Source organism: Spermophilus citellus (assembly GCF_964194105.1).
Source record: "Spermophilus citellus genome assembly, chromosome: 9".
Classification (NCBI taxonomy): Eukaryota; Metazoa; Chordata; class Mammalia; order Rodentia; family Sciuridae; genus Spermophilus; species Spermophilus citellus.
The window spans coordinates 116309771-116329668 of NC_138191.1; the positions used below are offsets into that span (position 1 = coordinate 116309771).

At 46.8% G+C, this 19898-nt stretch overlaps 1 protein-coding gene across 2 annotated transcripts; it reads right to left on the reverse strand.

Annotated features, from left to right (window-relative positions):
* Positions 1-750: 750 nt before the first annotated feature.
* Positions 751-18537, reverse strand: TXLNA (taxilin alpha). 2 transcript variants are annotated; one of them, XM_081306768.1, is made up of 11 exons: positions 18403-18537; positions 17656-18047; positions 16685-17023; positions 14897-14988; positions 12545-12715; positions 8618-8812; positions 6695-6814; positions 6386-6460; positions 5841-5933; positions 5277-5372; positions 751-4230 (listed from the first exon to the last, which is right to left on the reverse strand). In XM_081306768.1, exons 2-11 carry the CDS (start codon positions 17819-17821, stop codon positions 3904-3906), a joined length of 1674 nt encoding a protein of 557 aa, XP_081162894.1. In that variant the 5' UTR covers positions 17822-18047; positions 18403-18537; the 3' UTR covers positions 751-3903. The 2 variants fall into 2 exon arrangements, with proteins under 2 accessions (XP_081162894.1, XP_081162895.1); XM_081306769.1 differs by having other exon boundaries at positions 17656-17835; positions 18403-18534.
* Between the last annotated feature and the right edge of the window lie 1361 nt (positions 18538-19898).

A 19898-nucleotide genomic window follows, 5' to 3' on the forward strand; every position in this document is an offset into this window, starting at 1 on the left:
GTGGTTCTTCCCTGCCCTTTAGATTTGACCTAAATTCCTTAGCCTGGTGCACAAGCTTGAGCCCCTAGCCTCATTTCCCTTACCCTCTAATAAGTTCACCTGGACTTCCAGGTTAATTGCCTAATTACTACATGAAGTTGTCAATCATTTGCCTGCCATTCAGGTCAGAAGGCCCTTCTAGATATCCACCCCTCTCCCTTGCCAAAGGGGGCAAGGGCCTCCTCTCTGCTCCCATGTAGTACCACTGGCCTTTCCCTACCTAAAAGGACCTTTTTCCTTCTTTAGTCTGTGAGCCCCCAGATGCCAGGGACAATCTTTTTTTATTTTATTTTTTATTATTATTTTTTTAACCCAGGGGTGTTTAACCACTGATCCACATCCCCAGCCTTAAAAAAAAAAAAAAAAGACTGGGTGTAAGTTGCTGAGGCTGGTCTCAATTTGTGATCCTCCTGCCTCAGGCTCCCAAAACTGCTGGGATTAACAGGTATGCACCACTGTGCCTGGCTCAGGGACATTTTTTGAGTGGAAAAAAAGAATCACCTCACATGCTAACTTTGCCAAGGGCAAAGGCAGCTTAAGTAAATGTCAGTGTCCTGAGTCTGTGGTGACTGCCAAAAGGCAGGAGGAAACACTGAAAGGTAAAGGATGCTAGGCATAGCCATAGCCACTTTGCAGTAGATCCAGACATCAGTGATGATGGCAGGGACCAGATGTATCCAAAAACATCAAATGACCACAAGGCAAGAGAGGAATAAGTAAGGCAACAGACTCTTTATTTAATGTGGTTTAAAATACATCAATAAAGTCCCTGGCTGTTGTGAATACCAAAAGGAGATTAACTCCCCCCCCCCCAAAAAGCTGTCAGCACAACTTCAGACAAGTCTGGGTGGCCAGGATGGACCATAAGGAAAGCAGTTACAGGAACACAGGCATCTCCCTCCCTAGGCAGAGTGAGAGGAGCGGGCAAATGCCTGGCTGTCCCAAGTGATCAACCCTGTGCTGTGCAAGGTGAGGGCTGGAGTAGCAGTTCAGCAGGCTTCAGCCGCCCCGCACAGGGCAGCTCCACTGGCCTCTCAGTCAGTCCTTGGTAGGGCCAACATGGTGGGAATGGAGGAGGCTTAAATAACCGTCTTTACAGAAATAACATTCGTACACAAAGTGCCTGAGCTCAGCCCGTGGTCCAAAAATCTCATGGAAAACAAACAAACAAACAAACAAACAAAAAGTGCTGCTGACACCTCTCAAAATCTGGTGTGCATGAAGCTCTCAGCTGGACAACGTCCTGAACATGAGTTACACGTGTTTGCACAGCCAACTGCTAGGCTCTAAGCCTCACCTACTGTGGTCCCCTGGAGGGAAAACTAACAATCTAAGAAACCAACACAGCTCTTGGTCCTAAAACTGAGGTTATGTGCATGGGACTCACCTGGTGAGGAAGGCACTGGCCCTCACTCATGGACAGGCCACCTCCCCCACATCTGGCCCAGACTCCTGGCCAGTTAGAGTGGCACCCAGGCTGACTTTGGAAAGCAGAGTGAGCAGAGCAGCTGTAGTGATTGGTAAGATTTGGTCAATGGAGAGGAAGAAAAAGAAATCCCCATCTACAGATTGATCTGGGTACCTAGAAATGTGTCGAGCTGAGAGCCAAGGTTCCACCTGGTCCTGACCTGGAGGAGTCCAGCTGGGGCCACCTACACACTGTAGCCTCCCATCCCATCACACTGGGATCCAACAGACCTAACCCCCCATGGGCTTTAAGAGGTAGCTAAAGTGAGGCAGGCAATTATGTAGGCCATTGTAGGCCTTTCCACTTTCTCCAAGGGGGAAGGCAGCTCTGACTCCTCTCGGCACCTCTGTAATCTAGCACACCCTCTGTGGAGTTGGCAGTTCTACACCTCAGCCTGGCACAGGGGCCGGGGAAGGGAGGCCTTATTGGGGCCAGCAGAGGCATGGAACACACCAAACACGGGGACTTCAAAGAAGGGAAGGAAAAGACCTTGGGAAAACACTTCTCCACAGGAGAGCAGATCTCCGCCAACGATGGCAAAGACTTACTTAACATTGTTGCTGGGGCATATTCAGTGAATTAAGAATATACTATGGGTTAGCAGAACACACTGTGAAGTGGATCAGTGATACCCAAGGGAAAGAGGGGTGGGATTCATTTGCCATCTCTTAAGTCTCAACATGATTCAGGACTATATAACACTCTTCATGAACCTATTTATCTGGGGGAATTTAAGTTAAGGGCTAGGGGAAGATGAAGGGACCTGTGGAATAATAAACTAGTTCAAAGAAGTATACCAGGAAGCAAAACCCTACCCATCCTATCTTAGTCTGAGGCTCTTAGCTCACTAGAGACCCAGCAGAGCCCTGCTTCCAAGACTCATTCTGTTGCCCCAAGAAACTGCTCTATACAAAGAGTGGTAAATACCCTGGCAGGTGTACAACAAGAACTTTCATCATACAAACTTGCTGCACAGTACTATATACTGGGTAGTGGTGGTAAACACCCATCTCCAGCCATTTTATGGATTTCCAGGGCTCAGGCTATTGTTGAATCTCATTCTTTACCTGTCAGACAACAACTGGGGGCTCCTACACAGAAGAGGTGGAATCCCAAGGACTCATTTCTTGGGCAAGGAGGTGTCAGGGAAACCTCAAGGATTGCACAGTTGGGGTGTCAGGAGAGCAGAAACAGACCCGTAAAGCCAAGAGGGCAGCTGGCCCTTGGGCCCAGCTGCTGCTGCATGGAGACAGTGGTGGTAGGAACCAGTGGTAGCCTCCTAAGATTGAAACCCATAGGCAAGCTTGTGGCAAAGCCATAAGAAGCTCTTTCATTTCTCTTAAATAATCTGATCTTACCAAACAGGAAACCTCAGCACCAACATGGCAAGGGAGCCAGGTGGGATGGTGAAGGGTGGGACAATGGAGGCCAGGCACCCAGTACCACTGCTACAGCACCCTCCCTTTTCCTTCCTCAGAAGATCCTCAGTATGAAGTATCAACATGCAAAACAAAAAACCTTCAGAAAGAATCCTTTGGGTGATCTCTTGTCAATCATCTGTGCAGGCTAGAGAGGCACCTGTGAATGATAAGGCTACTGAGAAGCAACATTGGCCTGGTCCTGGCACTATCAGAGGGCAGGGGAAGCAGTGCCCAAGGGGCTCCCAAACAGCACATCATCCCACAGAGAAACATTCTCCAGGTGCCTCGTCCTAGGCAGGAAAGCAGCTCAACCACCAACTCCAAGTGCCCTGCCAAGACTCTTGAGCATGGGCACCATTCCCGGGCTACAAAAAGCAATGGAACCTCCAGGGAAGCTAGGAGAACCCAAGCCGCCCAAGCCTTGCTCACAAAGAATGCAGACTGGCCCGGGTGTTATCACCTGTCATGAGCTCTGAAGGGCTGGGAGGGGTATGAGCCTCAAATTAGGCAGGGAAACACTCATGTCACTTGTCTTGCCAGCATTCTGTGATGGCAGCTACAGATGACAATGCCTCTATGAGATTCACTAGCTCACAATGAACCTGGCAGGTGTACAATAAGAACTTTCATCATACAAACTTGCTACACAGTACTATGTACTGGGTAGTGGCGGTAAACACCTGTCTGCAGCCATTTTGTGGATTTCCAGGGCTCTGGAAAGCCACTGACTTCATCCGTACACCCCACCCTCAATGCAAGCCCAATGTACACTTAGACATAAATGCATGAGGTCTTGCACATATGTCATATATATGTAAAACTGACCCACAAAATCCAAAATTGCCAAGTATCAGATGCCAGCCAGGTCAGAACACCCTGGCCTCAGCACTGGGCTGCTTAGCATGGGAGCCTTGTATGGACCAGGCCTGGCTGAGCTGCTGCTCCCTTCCCAGCACACCCTAAGCACCAGGCTCTCTAGGCGGTGGCAGAGGTGGGCTCCTGGGGCCCTGTATGGACTGATCCTTCTGTGGATGGTGTTCCTGAGCAGCCAGGAACTTCTGTGGCCCTTGGGGAGTTGGGTGCTTGAACCCCAGGCCCCTCGCCAACCTGCTCTTTGGAGACAGGGGCTGCCTCTGGCCTCCGCTCAGGGCCACTGTCAGTGAGGAGGCCCTGGCCACCAGCACTCAGGTCCTGTACCCTTTTGTTCAGGTCATTCCGCTCTGTCTGCAGTGCCCGGCATAGCTTCTCAAGCCGCTGGATTTTCACCTGCAGGCCCTCCAGCTCTTTGTCCCGAAGTGTTTTCTATGGAGAGAAATGGGTTCTTCAGTAGTAGTGAGCAATCTCCCACCTCACTACCACTTAGTTGGAAACATTCAACAAGGCTGGGAGCAGCCCAGTCAAAAGCTGGCCCCTTACAGTAAACAGCCCTGGTTATGCTATGGCTTGGCTATCACCTGGGGGTAGTATGGTACAGAGAAGGGGCATGGCTTTGTTAGACAATGTATTCCTCCAGTTTCTACCAGATGACCTTGGCAAAACATTTATTTTTTGAGCTTATCTCATCTGTAAACAGGACTGTAAACACCAACCTTAGGTCTCAAGAGAGGGTTCAGTGAACTGGCATATCTAAAACATTCAGCTAGGGTTGGCGTTGTAGCTCAGCAGTAGAGCACTCGCCTAGCGCATGTGAGGCCCTGGGTTCAATCCTCAGCACCACATAAAAATAAATTAATAAAATAGAGGTATTGTGTCCAACTACAACTAAAAAATAAATATTAAAAACAAAAAGTAAAAAACAAAACATTCAGCAAGACTGGTCTACAGTAAGTGTTTCATCAGAGTTAGCTCCTTTCTTTTTTTTTTTTTAATTTTTTTTTTAAGAGAGAGTGAGAGGAGAGAGAGAATTTTTAATATTTATTTTTTAGTTCTCAGCGGACACAACATCTTTGTTGGTATATGGTGCTGAGGATCGAACCCGGGCCGCACGCATGCCAGGCGAGCGCGCTACCGCTTGAGCCACATCCCCAGCCCCTAGCTCCTTTCTTTAATACCATAAGCCACAAAGTAAAATTATCTGGGCTGCTCTGAATGCAAATCACATGAATCACTGACACCCCTAATTTTTCTGCTTCTTCAACCTATTTTTCCACTTGCTCCCTGGGGTTCAACTGCAGACTTACCATGGGGCTCACCACCTCCCTTTGGGAATAGGAATACTGCCTTTGAATTTGGAGAGACATACACAGGAATCCAGTTCCACTTCACACTAGCAGTCACCGACTGACAGAACATAAAAGAGCCTAATACACTGCATCCCCTGCCCTGAGCTCCAGTCACCCTCTACCTACCTCCTCAGCCATCTCAAGCAGGGCCTTGTTGCTACTCTCCCATCGGGACCGGTACATGGTAGTTTCTTTCTCCAGCTTCTTGATCTTCTTAGTCATCTGAGTTACATGATAGATGGAAGGAAATGGTCAGAGCTGGGCTACCTATGAATCTGTCTCCAAAGTGGGGAAAGATCATCACATCTGTGCCACCTCGCAGTTAGGAAATCTCTAGTTAAATGTCTACGCTGGGGGTATATTCAGTGGTAGAATGCATGCTTAACACATACAAGGCCCAGGATAAAAAGGTCCATTATCAGGGCTGGTGATGTAGCTCAGCAGTAGAGAGCTTGCCTATTACATTCAAGCCTTGGGTTCCATCCTCACCATCCCCAGGACAACACACAGACACACACATATAAGGTCAGAGTACCCCTCCTCCAGGGTGAAAAGGCTGTGATAGCTCCCTACAGATATCAATCACAGTAACTATGTACAGCTTCCCAGGAGGCCCTATGGAGTGGGGGCTTTATGACGGCAGATTCCATGTTCAATTCAGCAGCCACACCTGGTCTAGACTATCATTACCTTTTCCATTTCCTGTTTGAATGTGGTGAATACCTCACTGCTTTTGGAAAGAGTGTTCTGGAACTCCTCAAACTTCTCTGTGTACAGGGCAAGCTGGTGAGAAAGAAATCCACATGTAAGACTGGGCTTCTCTGGAAGGTACCTCTGGTCAATATACTCAGACCTCTCTGGCCCTTTGACCCAATAACTGCATTCAGATATCATTTTCCAGTAAAACAAATAAACAAACAAAACAAACATGTATTTGGAAGGATAAATCCAAAATGCTAAATTTGGAAACTAAGATTTGGAGTGATTTCAAAATATCAAGATCCCCCCACTTTTAACAAACTTTTGTCTCCATCTCCTCAAAAGCAACACAACTTTCAAGCTAGGAATGAAGTCCTCTGAGTTCATTTAGCTACCTGGTCACCACCACAGAGGTGTAATAAAGAACAAAGGTTCAGTCAAGGTCACATAGCAATCTAGGCAGAGCTACTTCTAGAATGAAGGTCCCATTTCACTACCCCGAGGATGGGGCCCTGGGTCAGGTTCCACTATCTTACCTGCTGTTTCAGGTGGGTCTCCTGCTGCTTCATCAGCTCACACATCCTCTGGGATTCCACTGCCTCTTTCAGGAGCTATTTCCAAGACAGAATCCCAGACATTGTCAGAAGCTCCAGGGGCTGTTTGGCCTTTTTTCTACAAGCACTGACCTCACTGAGGCTACCTGCTCTTAGATTGTTTAATGGGCAACTGACTGGACTAGCAGGCAACAACTTGCCATCAATACAAAGTCGATTCCAAGCTGCACCAGAACCTATCCCACCACCTTATACCCTCCCCCCACCCCAGTCCTGGGACCTGAGCCTCACAAAATCCTTCTCCCGCTGGTGCCGCTCCTCTGCCTCCTTCAGCATCTCCTGAGCCTGCTGGAGCTTGGCATCCACCAGCTGCTGCTGCAGGTCCTTGTGTTTGAAGACTTTGTCAATATGCTGCAGGTAAGATGGTGAGAGGGTTCTGCACGTTAGGAGCTCCCTTTCTCAAGGAGGCCCCATCCATAGACCAGGCATACTGCCTAACCTCCATCATGATCTGACACACTGGACTTCAACAACATGTACAAGATGTGGGCCCCATGTACCAAGATTATGGTCAACACCCCAACTTCACCTGGTTTCTCTTCCATTGAGATTGACTAGGGCAAGCTTAGGGGTTAATGACTGGAATTAATTCCAGGAAGCCAAGCAATTAATACACTCAAACCTGTAGCTCCAAGACTGACCACCTCATGGAGCCAGCAGTCTTCACGTTTGCAGTCCCTGACTCCCTTGTAAGTGGGAAGAAAGGGCAAAGCAGCACTTCTACGAACAGTCTAGCTCATTTGGCAGAGAACTGCCATTTCTATAGACAAAGACTAGACCATGCATCTCAAAGAATAGCTGTCTTAACTGTTGGAGGAGCTCTGGGGACCTCAGTTCAGAGAAGGATGGAGAAGGTGATACACTCACAGGTTACTTCGAAGGTAAAATCCCCTGGACTTACTGAAAAAAGGGATGTAGGGAATCTATTTTTCAGATGGAGAAGGGAAGGTATCTTGAGGACAGGTCCAGTATGGGAAAGGATGAGTTCCAGTCACCTGTGATCTAAAATTCAGAGGCTCAGAAGGAGCAGGTGGGAATACTTGAACCTAGGGAGGGCAGTGAGAAGCTGCAGGGCCTGATTGACCTGCATCTCCTCCTCCATAGGCAACATTAAGTCTTCAGCCTTGGGGGAAGGAAGGAGAGAGGATCCTCAGATTCTTGGGAGGTGGTACTTCACTCTAGTGGCCCAGAAAGACTTCATGTCTCTCGGAGCTCAGGGCCCAAACCAGACTAACTCCCCTCAAACCACAAGCAGCCTTTCCCCCAAGGAACAGAGAATTAAGGGGTGGGTCAAGGATTCCCCTCTAGGTCCTGTACAACATACTCACAATACTGAAAAGCAATCCCAAGAGAGCAGGTCCTGCCTATATCCCCCTAGGCACCTGGTTCAGAGAAGGTCCCCAGCCAGGCCTGTAAGGTAGCTGCACATTTCCCTTCTCATGACCAGAAAACACATGACTGGCAAAAGGGACTGAATGTTTCAAGTGACTGCTACAGCAGCCAATGTTAGGCAAGGTAGGGACACCCTGACCTTCCAAGTGGCAGGGGCAGCCAAGCAGCACGCAAATCAGTGGATATATCCCCTGGATTCCACACCTACTACAGGTCCAGCACTTCCCCTGGAATTCCAAATTCCAAAAAGCCTAAAAAACATTGGGGATGTAGCTCAGGTGTAGAGCTCTTACCTAGCATGTGGGATCCATGGGTTCAATCTCCACTAACACAAAAATTAAAAATGAAATAAGAAAAAGTTCTGAAAACTGAAATACCAAAATCTGCCAAACTTCAAATGTACCACTGTAAACCTATTTATAATCTAGGGAAGTATGTAGAAGTTTCAATGCTAAAGTGTCTGATTTGGAGGTGCTGCCCCAAGCTTTGCTGGAGGTATACCACACACCTCCATTTTAAAATGTGGATAGTTTTAACTCAAACAGATACATGGCCTTGTTCTTTAAAACAGGAACTGTGAACTGTGTGGTTGTAGGCTGGTCTCTTCTCCAACCTAAGTTTATCATCTATGAGGAATAACATTCCTCTTTTCAAGGAAGGAGGAAGAATGGAATGAAGACTGAGGTGTGCTGCTTTAGTACCCAGCACACACCAAGAACCTCACGATCTGATGGTCACCACTGCTATCCATGACAACCTCACCTCCTCTCGAAGTTCATACTGCTCAATTAGTTTCTTAAGCCTCTCAGCCAACTCCATATTCTCCTGGCGCAGTTTGGAGTTACGCTCGTTATGCTGTTCCATCTGCAGCTGAATGTCATTCAGTGTCACTTGGAAATGTGAGGTCACCTCCTTGCGCTTCTCCTCTTCCTCTCGGGCACGCTGCACACCTTCTTCCTGGGCAGAGAAGCCAGCCCAGCATCATCATCCACTGTTCCCTAGCCAGCAACACAAGGCTCCCACAACTATCCCACAGGGATCTGTGCCAAGAGCCCTCTCTGCCACTAAGCCTGGAGCCAGGCTGCAGGATGTCATTCAATGATGTTTCCTAATGTACCCCTCTGTATATCAATTGATATCCAATGAAATTCCCTGAAAAAATGCAGCTACATTTTGAAACAGCTTAGACCTCCTAAATTCTCCAGAAAAAGTATTTTAGATATTCTTTTTGTTGGCAGTACTGGGGATTGAAGCAAGTCTTCATGAAGGCTAGACAAAACCCCTACCACTGAGCTATATCCCCAGCACCCTCTAACTCTCTTAGATTTTTGAGATGGGATCTCACTAAGATTGAGTTGCTCAAAAAGGCCTTGAACCTGTGATACTCCTGCCAAAGCCTCCTAAGTAGATGAGATTACAGCTATGTGCTATTCCACCTGGCTCCAGATTAAGTATTCCTGTTTTAATGTGCTTGTCTTCCCTGAAACCCCAGAAAGCAAGTTGTTAAAAGTTAATAATACCCAGGGTAATAGAATAGTATAAAATTAGACAATTAGATATTGCTGGTTGGGATATACTGCCACCTCATTAGAAGGCAATCTAAACTGGGCAGTGGGGCATGCTTATAATCCCAGTGGCCCAGGAGGCTGAGGCAGGAGGACTGCAACTTCAAAGCCAACCTCAGCAATGGCAAGGCACTAAGCAACTCAGGGAGACCCTGTCTTTAAATAAAATACAAAATAGGACCGAGGTGGCTCAGTGGTCGAATGCCTGAGTTCAATCCCTGGTACCCTCCCTGCTCCCAAAAAAGGCAATCTAGAAAAATCTATTAAAATTTAAAATGTGCATAGTCTTTGACCCAGCCATTTCACTTATGCAATTTATCCTACAAATTCTACATAAATGGCTGTGGATATATACAATAAGAAATTTCATTGTAGCTCTCTATGTAATCATGAAAAATTGGAAGCCGGATGTGATAGTGCATGCCTGTAATCCCTGTGGCTCAGGAGACTGAGGCAGGAGAATCGAAAGGTCAAGGCCAGCCTCAGCAACTCAGCCAGGCCCTAAGGAGCTTGGCAGTACCCTGACTCTAAATAAAATACAAAACAAAAGGGCTGAGGATGTGGCTTGGTGGTTAAGGCCCCTGGGTTCAATAGCCAGTTAAAAAAAAAAAAAAAAAAAAACAAGTTGGAGGGCTGGGGATGTGGCTCAAGTGGTAGCGCGCTCGCCTGGCATGCGTGCGGCCCGGGTTCGATCCTCAGCACCACATACCAACAAAGATGTTGTGTCCGCCGAGAACTAAAAAATAAATCTTAAGATTCTCTCTCTCTCTCTCATCTCTCTCTTTAAGAAAAAAAAAAAAACCAAGTTGGAAACAACTCTAGCCTCAGCAACTTTATGATGCCCCAAGCAACTTAGTGAGACCCTGTCTCAAAAAAAAAAAAAAAAAAAAAAAAAAAAAAAAAAAAAGGAAAAAGGGAAAAAACAAAACAGGGCTAGGGATGTACCTTAGCAGTAAAGCACCCTTGGGTTTGATTCCCAGTACCAAACGAAAAGCACACATATATCCACCCAACACTGCTGTAAAAAAGAATGATATTGCTGCATGAACCGAGGAAAAAAAACAAGACATTATATAAAGTGACAAAAAAAAAGAACAGTATATGCTGGGAGCAGTGGCGCACATGCCTGTGACCCTAGCAGCTCAGGAAGCTGAGGCAGGAGGATCGCAAGTTCAAAGCCAGCCTCAGCAAAAGTGATGTACTAAGCAACTCAGGGAGACCCTGTCTCTAAACAAAACACAAAATAGGGCTGGAGATGTTACTTAGTGGTAACATGCCCCTAAGTTTAATCCCCAGTACTACAAAAAATAAAAATAAATTATATATATAAAACCTGTATGTAAAACTTTACTCTTGTCACCTTTAATAAATTTATATTATTTTACTTTTTGCCACAGTACTGGAGACTAAAGCCTGTGTACTCTATTATTGAACTACAACCTAAGCCCTTTTTATTTTTTTTTTTTTGAGACAAGGTCTTGCAAGTTGCACAGGCTGTCCTCAAACTTGTGATCCTCTTGCCTTGGGTTCTCGAGTAGCTGGAATAACAGGTGTACAACACTGTAAATTTAGTGGCCCATGCCTATAATCCTGGCAACTCAGGAGGACGAAGCAGGAGGATTCTGAATTTAAGGAGGATTCTGAATTCTGAATTACATGAATTTAAGGCTAAAGCAACTTGGCAGGCTGTCCCAAAATAAAATTCAATAAAGTGCTGGGAATATACTTTAGTGGCAGAGTGCTTACTTAACATGCTTAATCCCCTGGGTTCAATCCTAGAATGGACAAAGAAAAACAAGTTGGGCTGGGGATGTGGCTCAAGCGGTAGCGCGCTCCTCTGGCATGCGTGCGGCCCGGGTTCGATCCTCAGCACCACATACCAACAAAGATGTTGTGTCCGCTGAGAACTAAAAAATAAATATTAAAAATTCTCTCTCTCTCACTCTTTAAAAAAAAAAAAGAAAAGAAAAACAAGTTGCAAAACACTGTACATTCACATTCAAATTCTATAAGAAATATAAAAACTTGGGAGGATATATGCACAAAACCTATTTTGCTGCCGGGTGTGATGCCACATGCCTATAATCCCAGCAGCTCAGGAGGTTGAGGCAGGAGGATCGTGAGTTCAAAGCCAGCCTCAGCAATGACAAGGTATTAAGCAACTCAGTGAGACCCTGTCTCTAAATAAAATATAAATTAGGGCTGGGGATGTGGCTCAGTGGTAGAGTGTCCCTGAGTTCAATTCCCAGTACAAAAACAACCAACCAACCCCCTATCTTGCTGACATGGTAGTAACAAGGCTTTAACCACACTGACCCCACCCACCCTAGGAGATGCTCAGGATCCAGGATCCTAATAATCTCTGAGATAAGCACTGGATATCTGCTTAGTAGGTGCTATAGTTTAGATTTTTGTCCCCTGTAAAGATTCATGTAGTAAAGGCTTGGTCCCCAGTGTGGCACTAGTAGAAAGAGATGGGGACCTAGCCAGATGCTGTGACATATGGCTATAATCCTAGCTATTCAAGGGGTTGAAGCAGGAGGATCCCAAATTTGAGGCCAGTGTGGGCAACTTAGTGAGACTCTCTCTCAAAATTAAATAAATAAATAAATAAAATAAAAAGAGCTGGGGGTATAGTTCAGTGAGCAGAGTGCTTGCCTAGCATGCATAAGACCCCGAGTTCCATTCCCAGTTCTATCAAAAAAAAAAAAAAAAAAAAAAAAAAGAGGTGGGGCCTACCGAAATATCTTTAGGTCATTGGAAGTATGTCCCAAAAGGGGTTGGTGGGACCAGTGGCCTCTTCCCAGCACTGAGGTGAGCAGTTTTGTTCTGCCCTGCCTTCCCCTCAGGCCTAAGTTGATTATCTCAGGTATTTGTTATAAAAAGGGAAAGGTGACTAACACAGGATGGGACTGCCATCTAATTGAGAAATACTAAGGCCACTGCATTTGGAGTTGTCTTAACCTTTACCTTATTCAAGACAAGTACATGTCAATGGTTGCAGTTCTCTTGAAGGTGGGGCATTACTGGATGTGACGTGTTTGTATAACGTGAACCTACACTACTTTTTGAGGGGAAAGCCAATCAAAGACCAGTGATCAGAGAGAGAGGCCCCCTGGCCTACCTTGAGGGAGCGATTGTGCCTTTGCAGCTCACGGCACAGACTCTCAAGCTTGCTGCGGGCCAGGACAGCCTTGCTATGCTCCCCACGCAGGTGGTCCTTCTCTTGTACCAGCTGGCTCTGTTTCTTCTGCAGGAGCTTCATCTGCTTCTGTGAATTCCGATGTTCTTCCAGCTGGGGATAGGGAGGACACTGAACACCTGGGGCAGGGGGGAGGTGTCTCCTTATGGGGATTATTATGTAGCTCCAAGAACTCCTGAGATGAGCACTGGCCTATCCCCAGACACCAGATGAAGCAGCTCAGGCCAGGAGAACTCTTATAGGCCCACAATGTTGGTGATTTACATGCTCCTCCTGTGAATTCCCCACATTAACTCAAGGGTCCATCTTAGGAATACAGGCATGCACACTCACTAGGACCAGTAAGGTCACACAACCAGCAGATCAGCTTCTATCCTAGCTCTGACTTTAGATACAGAATTCTCAAGATACGTCAGACCACTGCATGGCCCCAACTTGCTGGACACTCTCACACTATGATGAAATTACCTGCTACCCCACCTCAGACACATTCACAGACCCTATTGCTGCCTCTAATTCCTCCCAGACTTCAGTTCTGGTTCACTCTTGTTCTCTACCCAATTCCTATTCTCATTTTTGGTTATTTCAGTATCAACAGACAACTGTGATTCCTGGGCCTGACAGTCCTTAACCTCTTTCCCTGGCCAGATTATCCAAAATGGAGGTTATTTTCTTCTTCTTTTTACTCTGTGATGCTGGGCATCATGTAGGCCAGGCCAAGTGCTCTACTACTGCGCTACATACCCAGCCCAAGATGATTTCCTTTTTATTTTAGTTATTAAAATAATCCCATTAGTCAGGTTATGGTTGCCCCCATTTTCCAGACAAATTTCTTCCAGAACAGAATAACCAGTTATATGTGGATGGAGGGACTGGGGTTGTGGCTCAGTGGCAAGGCGCTCGCCTACCAAGTATGAGACCCTGGGTTCAATCCTCAGCACCACTTAGAAATAAATAAATAAATAAAATCAAGGTTAAAAAATTTTTCTTTAAAAAGAAATGTGGATGGAATTAAAGAATTCTAAAATAGGTAAACAGCAATAATAAAATAAAATAAAATAAAATAAAATAAATAGGTAATGACCATTAACAGATGAACCTGTTAATTCAAATACTGATGGGAAACCTGTCCAGAGGGATTTGGCTGACCCCCTTGAATATAGTCAACACTTTCAACACCAAAAGAGGGAAGACCACACTTGGTATTTCTTGTGATGCTACAAGAAACAGAGTATACTACCTAAGAATAATTATTTTTGCAAATGTTGAACCTCAATTGAATCAAATTTTTAGAGCTAACTTCTATTTTACTTAGTGGAACTACGAAGGTAAAGGGACAAGTTAAATGCTACTACAAAGACAATAAAGGTAGAAATAATGCCTCATACAGGACAATTAAACTGGTTCTGCAATACATTGATTTCATAAAGAAAAAAAAAAAAAACAAAAAAACAAGAGGTAGTGAGATGAAAAACTGCTCTGGAGGAAAAAGGGAAATAAATAGCAAATGACTAGCATTAATTTTGTTAATGTGATAATGGCCCTGTGCATCTCCTTATTTTAGGAAGATGTATCCAAAAGCACTATGGCAAGATCACATAGAATTTGACAAACTAGGAGCAAGGTAGGGCTCTACCACCTGGGAATTGCTCTTTCAGAAATTTCTTTTAAGCCAGGCATGGTGGTGCACGCCTATAATCCCAGCAGCTTGGGAAGCTGAGGCAGGAGGATCTCAAGTTCAAAGGCCAGTCTCAGCAACTTAGCAAGACCCTGTCTCTAAATAAAATATAAAAAAGGGCTGGGGATGTGGCTCAGTGGGTAAGCACCCTGGGTTCAATCCTTAATAACCCCCTGCCCCCAAAAAAATTTCTTTTAAGAAATGCAAAGTTTTGTCAGGCATGGTGGTACACTCCTGTAATCCCAGTGGCTCGGGAGGCTGAGGCAGGAACATCAGGAGTTCAAAGCCAGCCTCAGCAAAAGTGAGATGCTAAGCAATTCAGTGAGAACCTGCCTCTAAATAAAATACAATAAGGCTGGGGTTGGCTCAGTGGTTGAGTGTCCTTGAGTTCAATTCTCAGTACAATGTGAAGTTTTACCTCATTGTTAGCACTAAAGTGGAAGGATGGGAATTGACTCCCATTTAATAGATGAGGGAAAGGTTCAGAGAAAGGTTGAACAGGAATTAAGCTAGTCACTTGCCCCACATAGCCCTATGCCAGGTGGTCTGTTGACTTTACAAAGGCAGGGGGATGCCAGTGGAAGGGGCAAACTGACCAGTTCAGCATACTTCTTGCACAGTGCTGCCAGCTTCTCCTCTGGGGTGCTTAGTGTGTTCAGTGTCTGCATCAGCAATGTGATCTCCTTCCCTATAAAGCAAAAGGAGCAAAGGTAGATACCCACTTCTCAGGGCTCACCTCCCCTCACCCACTCTCAGGCTCACACTTATGAGCACTGAGGTAACCCTCCCCTATCACACTTTCTGTTTTGCCTGTTGAACTGGCCACGTTCCCTACTAGACTAGGTGCTTCAACAAGGTTGGAACCAACTGAATCCTGCACATCATTGCAGCACCAGTAGTGTCCATAGTGCCACCACAAAGCATGTGTTCATTAATGAATGCTTATTAAATAAAGGACTGAATTTTTGTGGAATCTCCTTGGTTGAGTAGCACTAGGAGGAGGAAAAAACTGCCTTCTCTACCAAATGACAAAAGGTGACCTAATGCTACTGTTTCAATGCAAGGAAGGCCTTTCTGACAGAGGTAGCAATAAGAGTCCTGGTCTCCTTGAGAAATTAACTCCTGCCAACAAATGTAGCCAAATGGTGAATTTTAAAATGAATAACCTTTCCATATATGTGGTCCTAAGTGTTAAAAAAAAAAAGTTAGGGGAATAGGGACTAGGACAGGGACCTAACCTAGATTCTTAAACACATATGCACAGCCGTTGAACTGTCACTGCTTTTTCCTTACTGTCTTGTGCCTGAATTATGGAGCCTTCCATCTGCCTCCCCTGAAGGCCTCCTCTGTACACAGCACAGACCAGGCTCCTGAGTGTTAGCCCTGGAAGGCCTGAAGAAATCATCATGAAAACTGCTAGCCAGTGACAGAGGCCCAATTCAACCCACAGATGGGTTTTATTTGGTTTCTACTACTTTAGTTGCCTTTTGTTAAGCTATTCAGTTGAGTGCATGCAACTATGGCTGAATCAGGTTGAATCAGGCCCACTCTTGGTCCTCATAAGGCCTCCTGTCTAATTTGGCTTATCCAGACAACTGGGTTTTGGTTTTCAACCCTTGTTTAGTCCAATTCTCTTAATGTAGATGTGGATATTAAAATCCAAAGAGGGCTGGGGATGTGGCTCAAGCGGTAGCGCGCTCGCCTGGCATGCGTGCGGCCCGGGTTCGATCCTCAGCACCACATACCAACAAACATGTTGTGTCCACCTAGAACTAAAAAATAAATATTAAAAATTCTCTCTCTCTCTCTCTCTCCTCTCTCACTCTCTCTTTAAAAAAAAATAAAAATAAAAAATAAATAAAATCCAAAGAGATAAAGGACATGCCCAAGGTCACATAGCAGGTTAGAAGTGGTGCTCAAGAGTCTATCTAGGACCGGGTGTGGTGGCATATGCCCATGATCCCAGCGGCTCAGGAGGCTGAGGCAGGAGGATCTCGAGTTCCAAGTGAGGCACTAAGCAACTTAGTCAGACCCTGTCTCTAAATAAAATAGAAAATAAGGCTGGGGATGTTGCTCAGCGGTTGAGTGCCCTTTAGTTCAATCCCCAGTTCCATCCCCTTCCCCCTCAAAAAAGTCTATCAAAGGCTCCTGCTCTTCATTTTCTCAGCAAGAGAACCAGCTGGATTTCAGCCCCACTTGCTCCCAAGACCAGGAGGCTTTGAATAGAGAATATCCAGCATCCCCTGCCTTGATTAAACTATGGAAACCAGCTGCTCCGAGAAGTAAACTTTTCTCTGAATTCTAGCAGGGCAGGCTAGTTCCATGGAATGCCAGAACCAAACTCCCTCCCCTCACTAGCATTCCAAAAAGCTGCCCTTTCTCACCCAGACCCTTGGCTTTCTTCTTCTCCTGTGGCCTTCGGTGGTCCCGGTCTCCAACCTCATCATTTGCACGGATTTCTTCTGTGCATGGCTCTCCCTTGGAGGTTTCCTTCTCGCCGTTTAATACAGGGGTTCCTGGCTCAGGCTCCCCATTCCTTGCTGCATATGTCCGGGATTTCTCTGCATCTTCAGGTTCAGCTGGCTCACCCTGTGCTCCATCCTCCCCTGGGCCCCCCTGATTGTTGTCCACACAGTATGTACTCAGAATATCCTCCAACTGGCGGCTCAACTCCTCTGAGACATCACGGAGGGCCCCAGACTGAACTGCTTTGGCTTGAGCCCCTTCAGCAAGAAAAAACAAGAGGAAGAGTGAGAAGTAAGATGGTTACGCTATGGGTTGGCATTTTTTTCAGACCCAAACTCACTAGTTTGGGTTAAATGTTGTCTAACTTCTTTAAACCTCAGTTTATTAACTTACAAAATGATTTACCTATTTCTTACTACCACCCAAATATGTTATGAGCACAGGAGAAATCAAACATTAAGTATCCAGCACATAGGGCAGGGCTGGCATAGAGCAGGACCTTAACTTCTAATCCATCTCCTTCCCTTCAAAAGCTAGGTCTTGCTATTCAAATAGTTCTAGAAATGCCTCCAATATGAAGGACGACCACCCACTGGTGACTGAGGTATATCTAGTGGGGACACTGCTTTGCTGACGGTTGTCTCATTTGGACGCCACCTGATTAAATCCTGCCAGAGCCTACTCCCAAGAGTTCTGTTCCAGGTCTTAAGAGGGAAGGCTCTACCATGTCCCCAGGAGACGTGGGGCTCGCACAGAAGGGGCACTATCTCCTCCCACTCGGTATTTCCTCCTTTCTGGGTAAACAGTGGCCTCAACCTCTAACTCCAGGAGCAAGGCTGGTACCATAAACCCCTCCCCCTGCCCACGGAAAAGCAGAGCTGGCACACACCCTCCGTCTTCCCAGGCGCCTGGCTGGTGGAACCTTCAGCTTCTGTCGCAGGTGCCGACTGGCTGGGCCGCCCCTGGGGTCCCTCTGGTCCTGTTTCCGGCTGCCCGGGGCTGCTTTTTGGGTTGGACTGTTTGGCAGCCCCATTCTTTTTGTCTTGGTTCTTCATTGTGATTTGTAATGCTAGGTTAGAGGCAGATCCTTTAGAAACACACTTGCTATTTACCAGACTTCCAAATTCTTCGCAGCCTGGACCAGAAATTCCAACACCAGGCGCACAAAGCTTCTTCCAACAAACAACCTGGCTGGACTTCGCCGGAGGGAGTCAATGGTACTCGGTTTCTGGCCAGTCAGGGGGCCCTAGCGGGCCCTGGCAGGCTGTCGGGGCGCTGCTCCTGAAGGGGGTGAGGAAAGAGGCCTCTTTTCTCCCAGAGCCACTTCCCGGCACGAACACGGCCCCCTCACCGCAATCCGAGCGCGGGATTGGCTCCCGGCCTCAGACTGACGTGGCGGGACGCTCGAGTCCCGACCCCCTCCCCCGCCCCCCAGGTCCCACGTGGGCCTCGCGCGCGCGCGCGTAGCCACCCACGCCCCGCGCGCCCTTCAGCCGCGCCGAACGCCCGCGCATGCGCAGGACGACCGCCTCACTACAGCCCACGCACGGAATTGACGCGATTCCCCCAGTAGCCGATGTGTCCGGGCCCACAGGCCCTCTGACACTCTCGTCCTACCGACCGCAGCTGTACTCACCTCACCGCCGACGTCGGACGGCGTTCCCCGCTCTGGCCTAGTACCGGAAACCCCGGGTAACCGCTGCCGGCAGGCTGCCTGCTCTTACTGCAGCCAATCAGCGGCCGGCGCTGGCGCGGAGCTTGCTGGGAAAGATGGATGAAGGCGGCCTTTGAGGCGGGAGCGTAGCGGAAACAGGGGAGGGAAAGACTACCCGTCCCTCCATGCATCGGGGTTAGCCACAGCTCCCAAGATGCAATAGAAAGGGCTTTTCGTCCTGGGAGGCAGAATACCTTGGAAGTCCGAAAGGCGCCAGTCATTCTCCACGGGTGCCCACTCAGCCTCGTTTCTATCGCGCAGACGCTGTGATTCGGCCCCCAAACCCTTGCGCCTGCCTTTTGTTTTCTGCACGACTCCATCAGCCCTTCTTCCTTGGCCACACACATCCTTGACTACCCAGGAAATCTGTGAGCTTGAGGGAGAGTTTCGCGCGGGGAATCAGATCTGCAGTCCAGGGTTAATCACTAGTTTGCTGTGGGCATTCTTTTTCTTTTCCTTACCGCCCCGGAGGCTTTATAATAGCAGTTCTTTGGGCGCCGATAGTGTGCTTTCCCAGTATCTCAGCCTCCCATTTGGCTGGCATTATAGTGGCTGGAATCACAGGCATGCGACGCTGCACCTAGCTAAGATTCACCTTTACCAGTAGCTCCATCCCCAATTATTCCAGATAAATAATATTTGTCCTGTAATGTGGGAGTGGGGGACAGTAAGATAAAAGCTAGAAAACTTTTCCAAGGCCACATAAATATTGACCAAAAAATTGGCCAAAGCAGGGATTCAAACCAGGAAGTCTGACACCCATCTTAGCTACTTGCTACCCTGCCTTTTACTCAGAGAAGAAATAACCACCATGGCCGTCTTTCCCTAAAGTGAAGTTGAGGTAACTTGTAAAAGTACATTATTTTTTTCCTCTCTGAATCACCAGTTCGCAGCCGAGCAATTAGGAAGGGGTCCTTGCATGAGCATTTTGGCCTCAGGTAGATTCATAAGGCTTTTCTTTGGCTCACTCTACAAAGTTCAGGTTGCACATGAACTAATGCTGAAAAAGGCCAAACATTCTTTCCAAAGAAAGATCCATTCTTTATTCTCACTGTCTATAGATAAGGTAATGAAGCCCAAAAATCTTACACCTGGAATTTGAACTTAATTCCTGTTTGGTTTCTGTTTCCAGTCAGTTCTCTCCATCCCCTGTCTTTTTTGCTGCAATTTTCACTGTTTCCAGGGTGTTTCAGGTTTTTGCAGGTGTTCTTCCAAAATGCCCTTGTGTAAAAAGAGAATCTTTATGAGGTCCAGCTCAAAGGTCACTTCAGAGCCTTCCCAGTACTGTGTAATCTCTCCTAGCTCCCTAGCTGTGTATAGAGTTCTATTACAGCATCGGTAGTGGTGTTGAAATTACTGTTTACTTATAAGTCAGTGAACTTTCCAAAAACTGTGGCTAAATGCTTTAGTCCTAGAGG

What these genes read in the sequence shown, in the direction of transcription:
- TXLNA (XM_081306768.1), bottom strand. Translation starts at nt 17,821, where the DNA reads ATGAAGAACCAAGACAAAAAGAATGGGGCTGCCAAACAGTCCAACCCA. An exon ending in GGCGCCTGGGAAGACGGAGG is followed by an intron (nt 17,024 to 17,655) that starts GTGTGTGCCAGC and finishes TTCTTGCTGAAG; the next exon opens with GGGCTCAAGCCAAAGCAGTT. An exon ending in GGCACAATCGCTCCCTCAAG is followed by an intron (nt 8,813 to 12,544) that starts GTAGGCCAGGGG and finishes TTCTCTGCCCAG; the next exon opens with GAAGAAGGTGTGCAGCGTGC.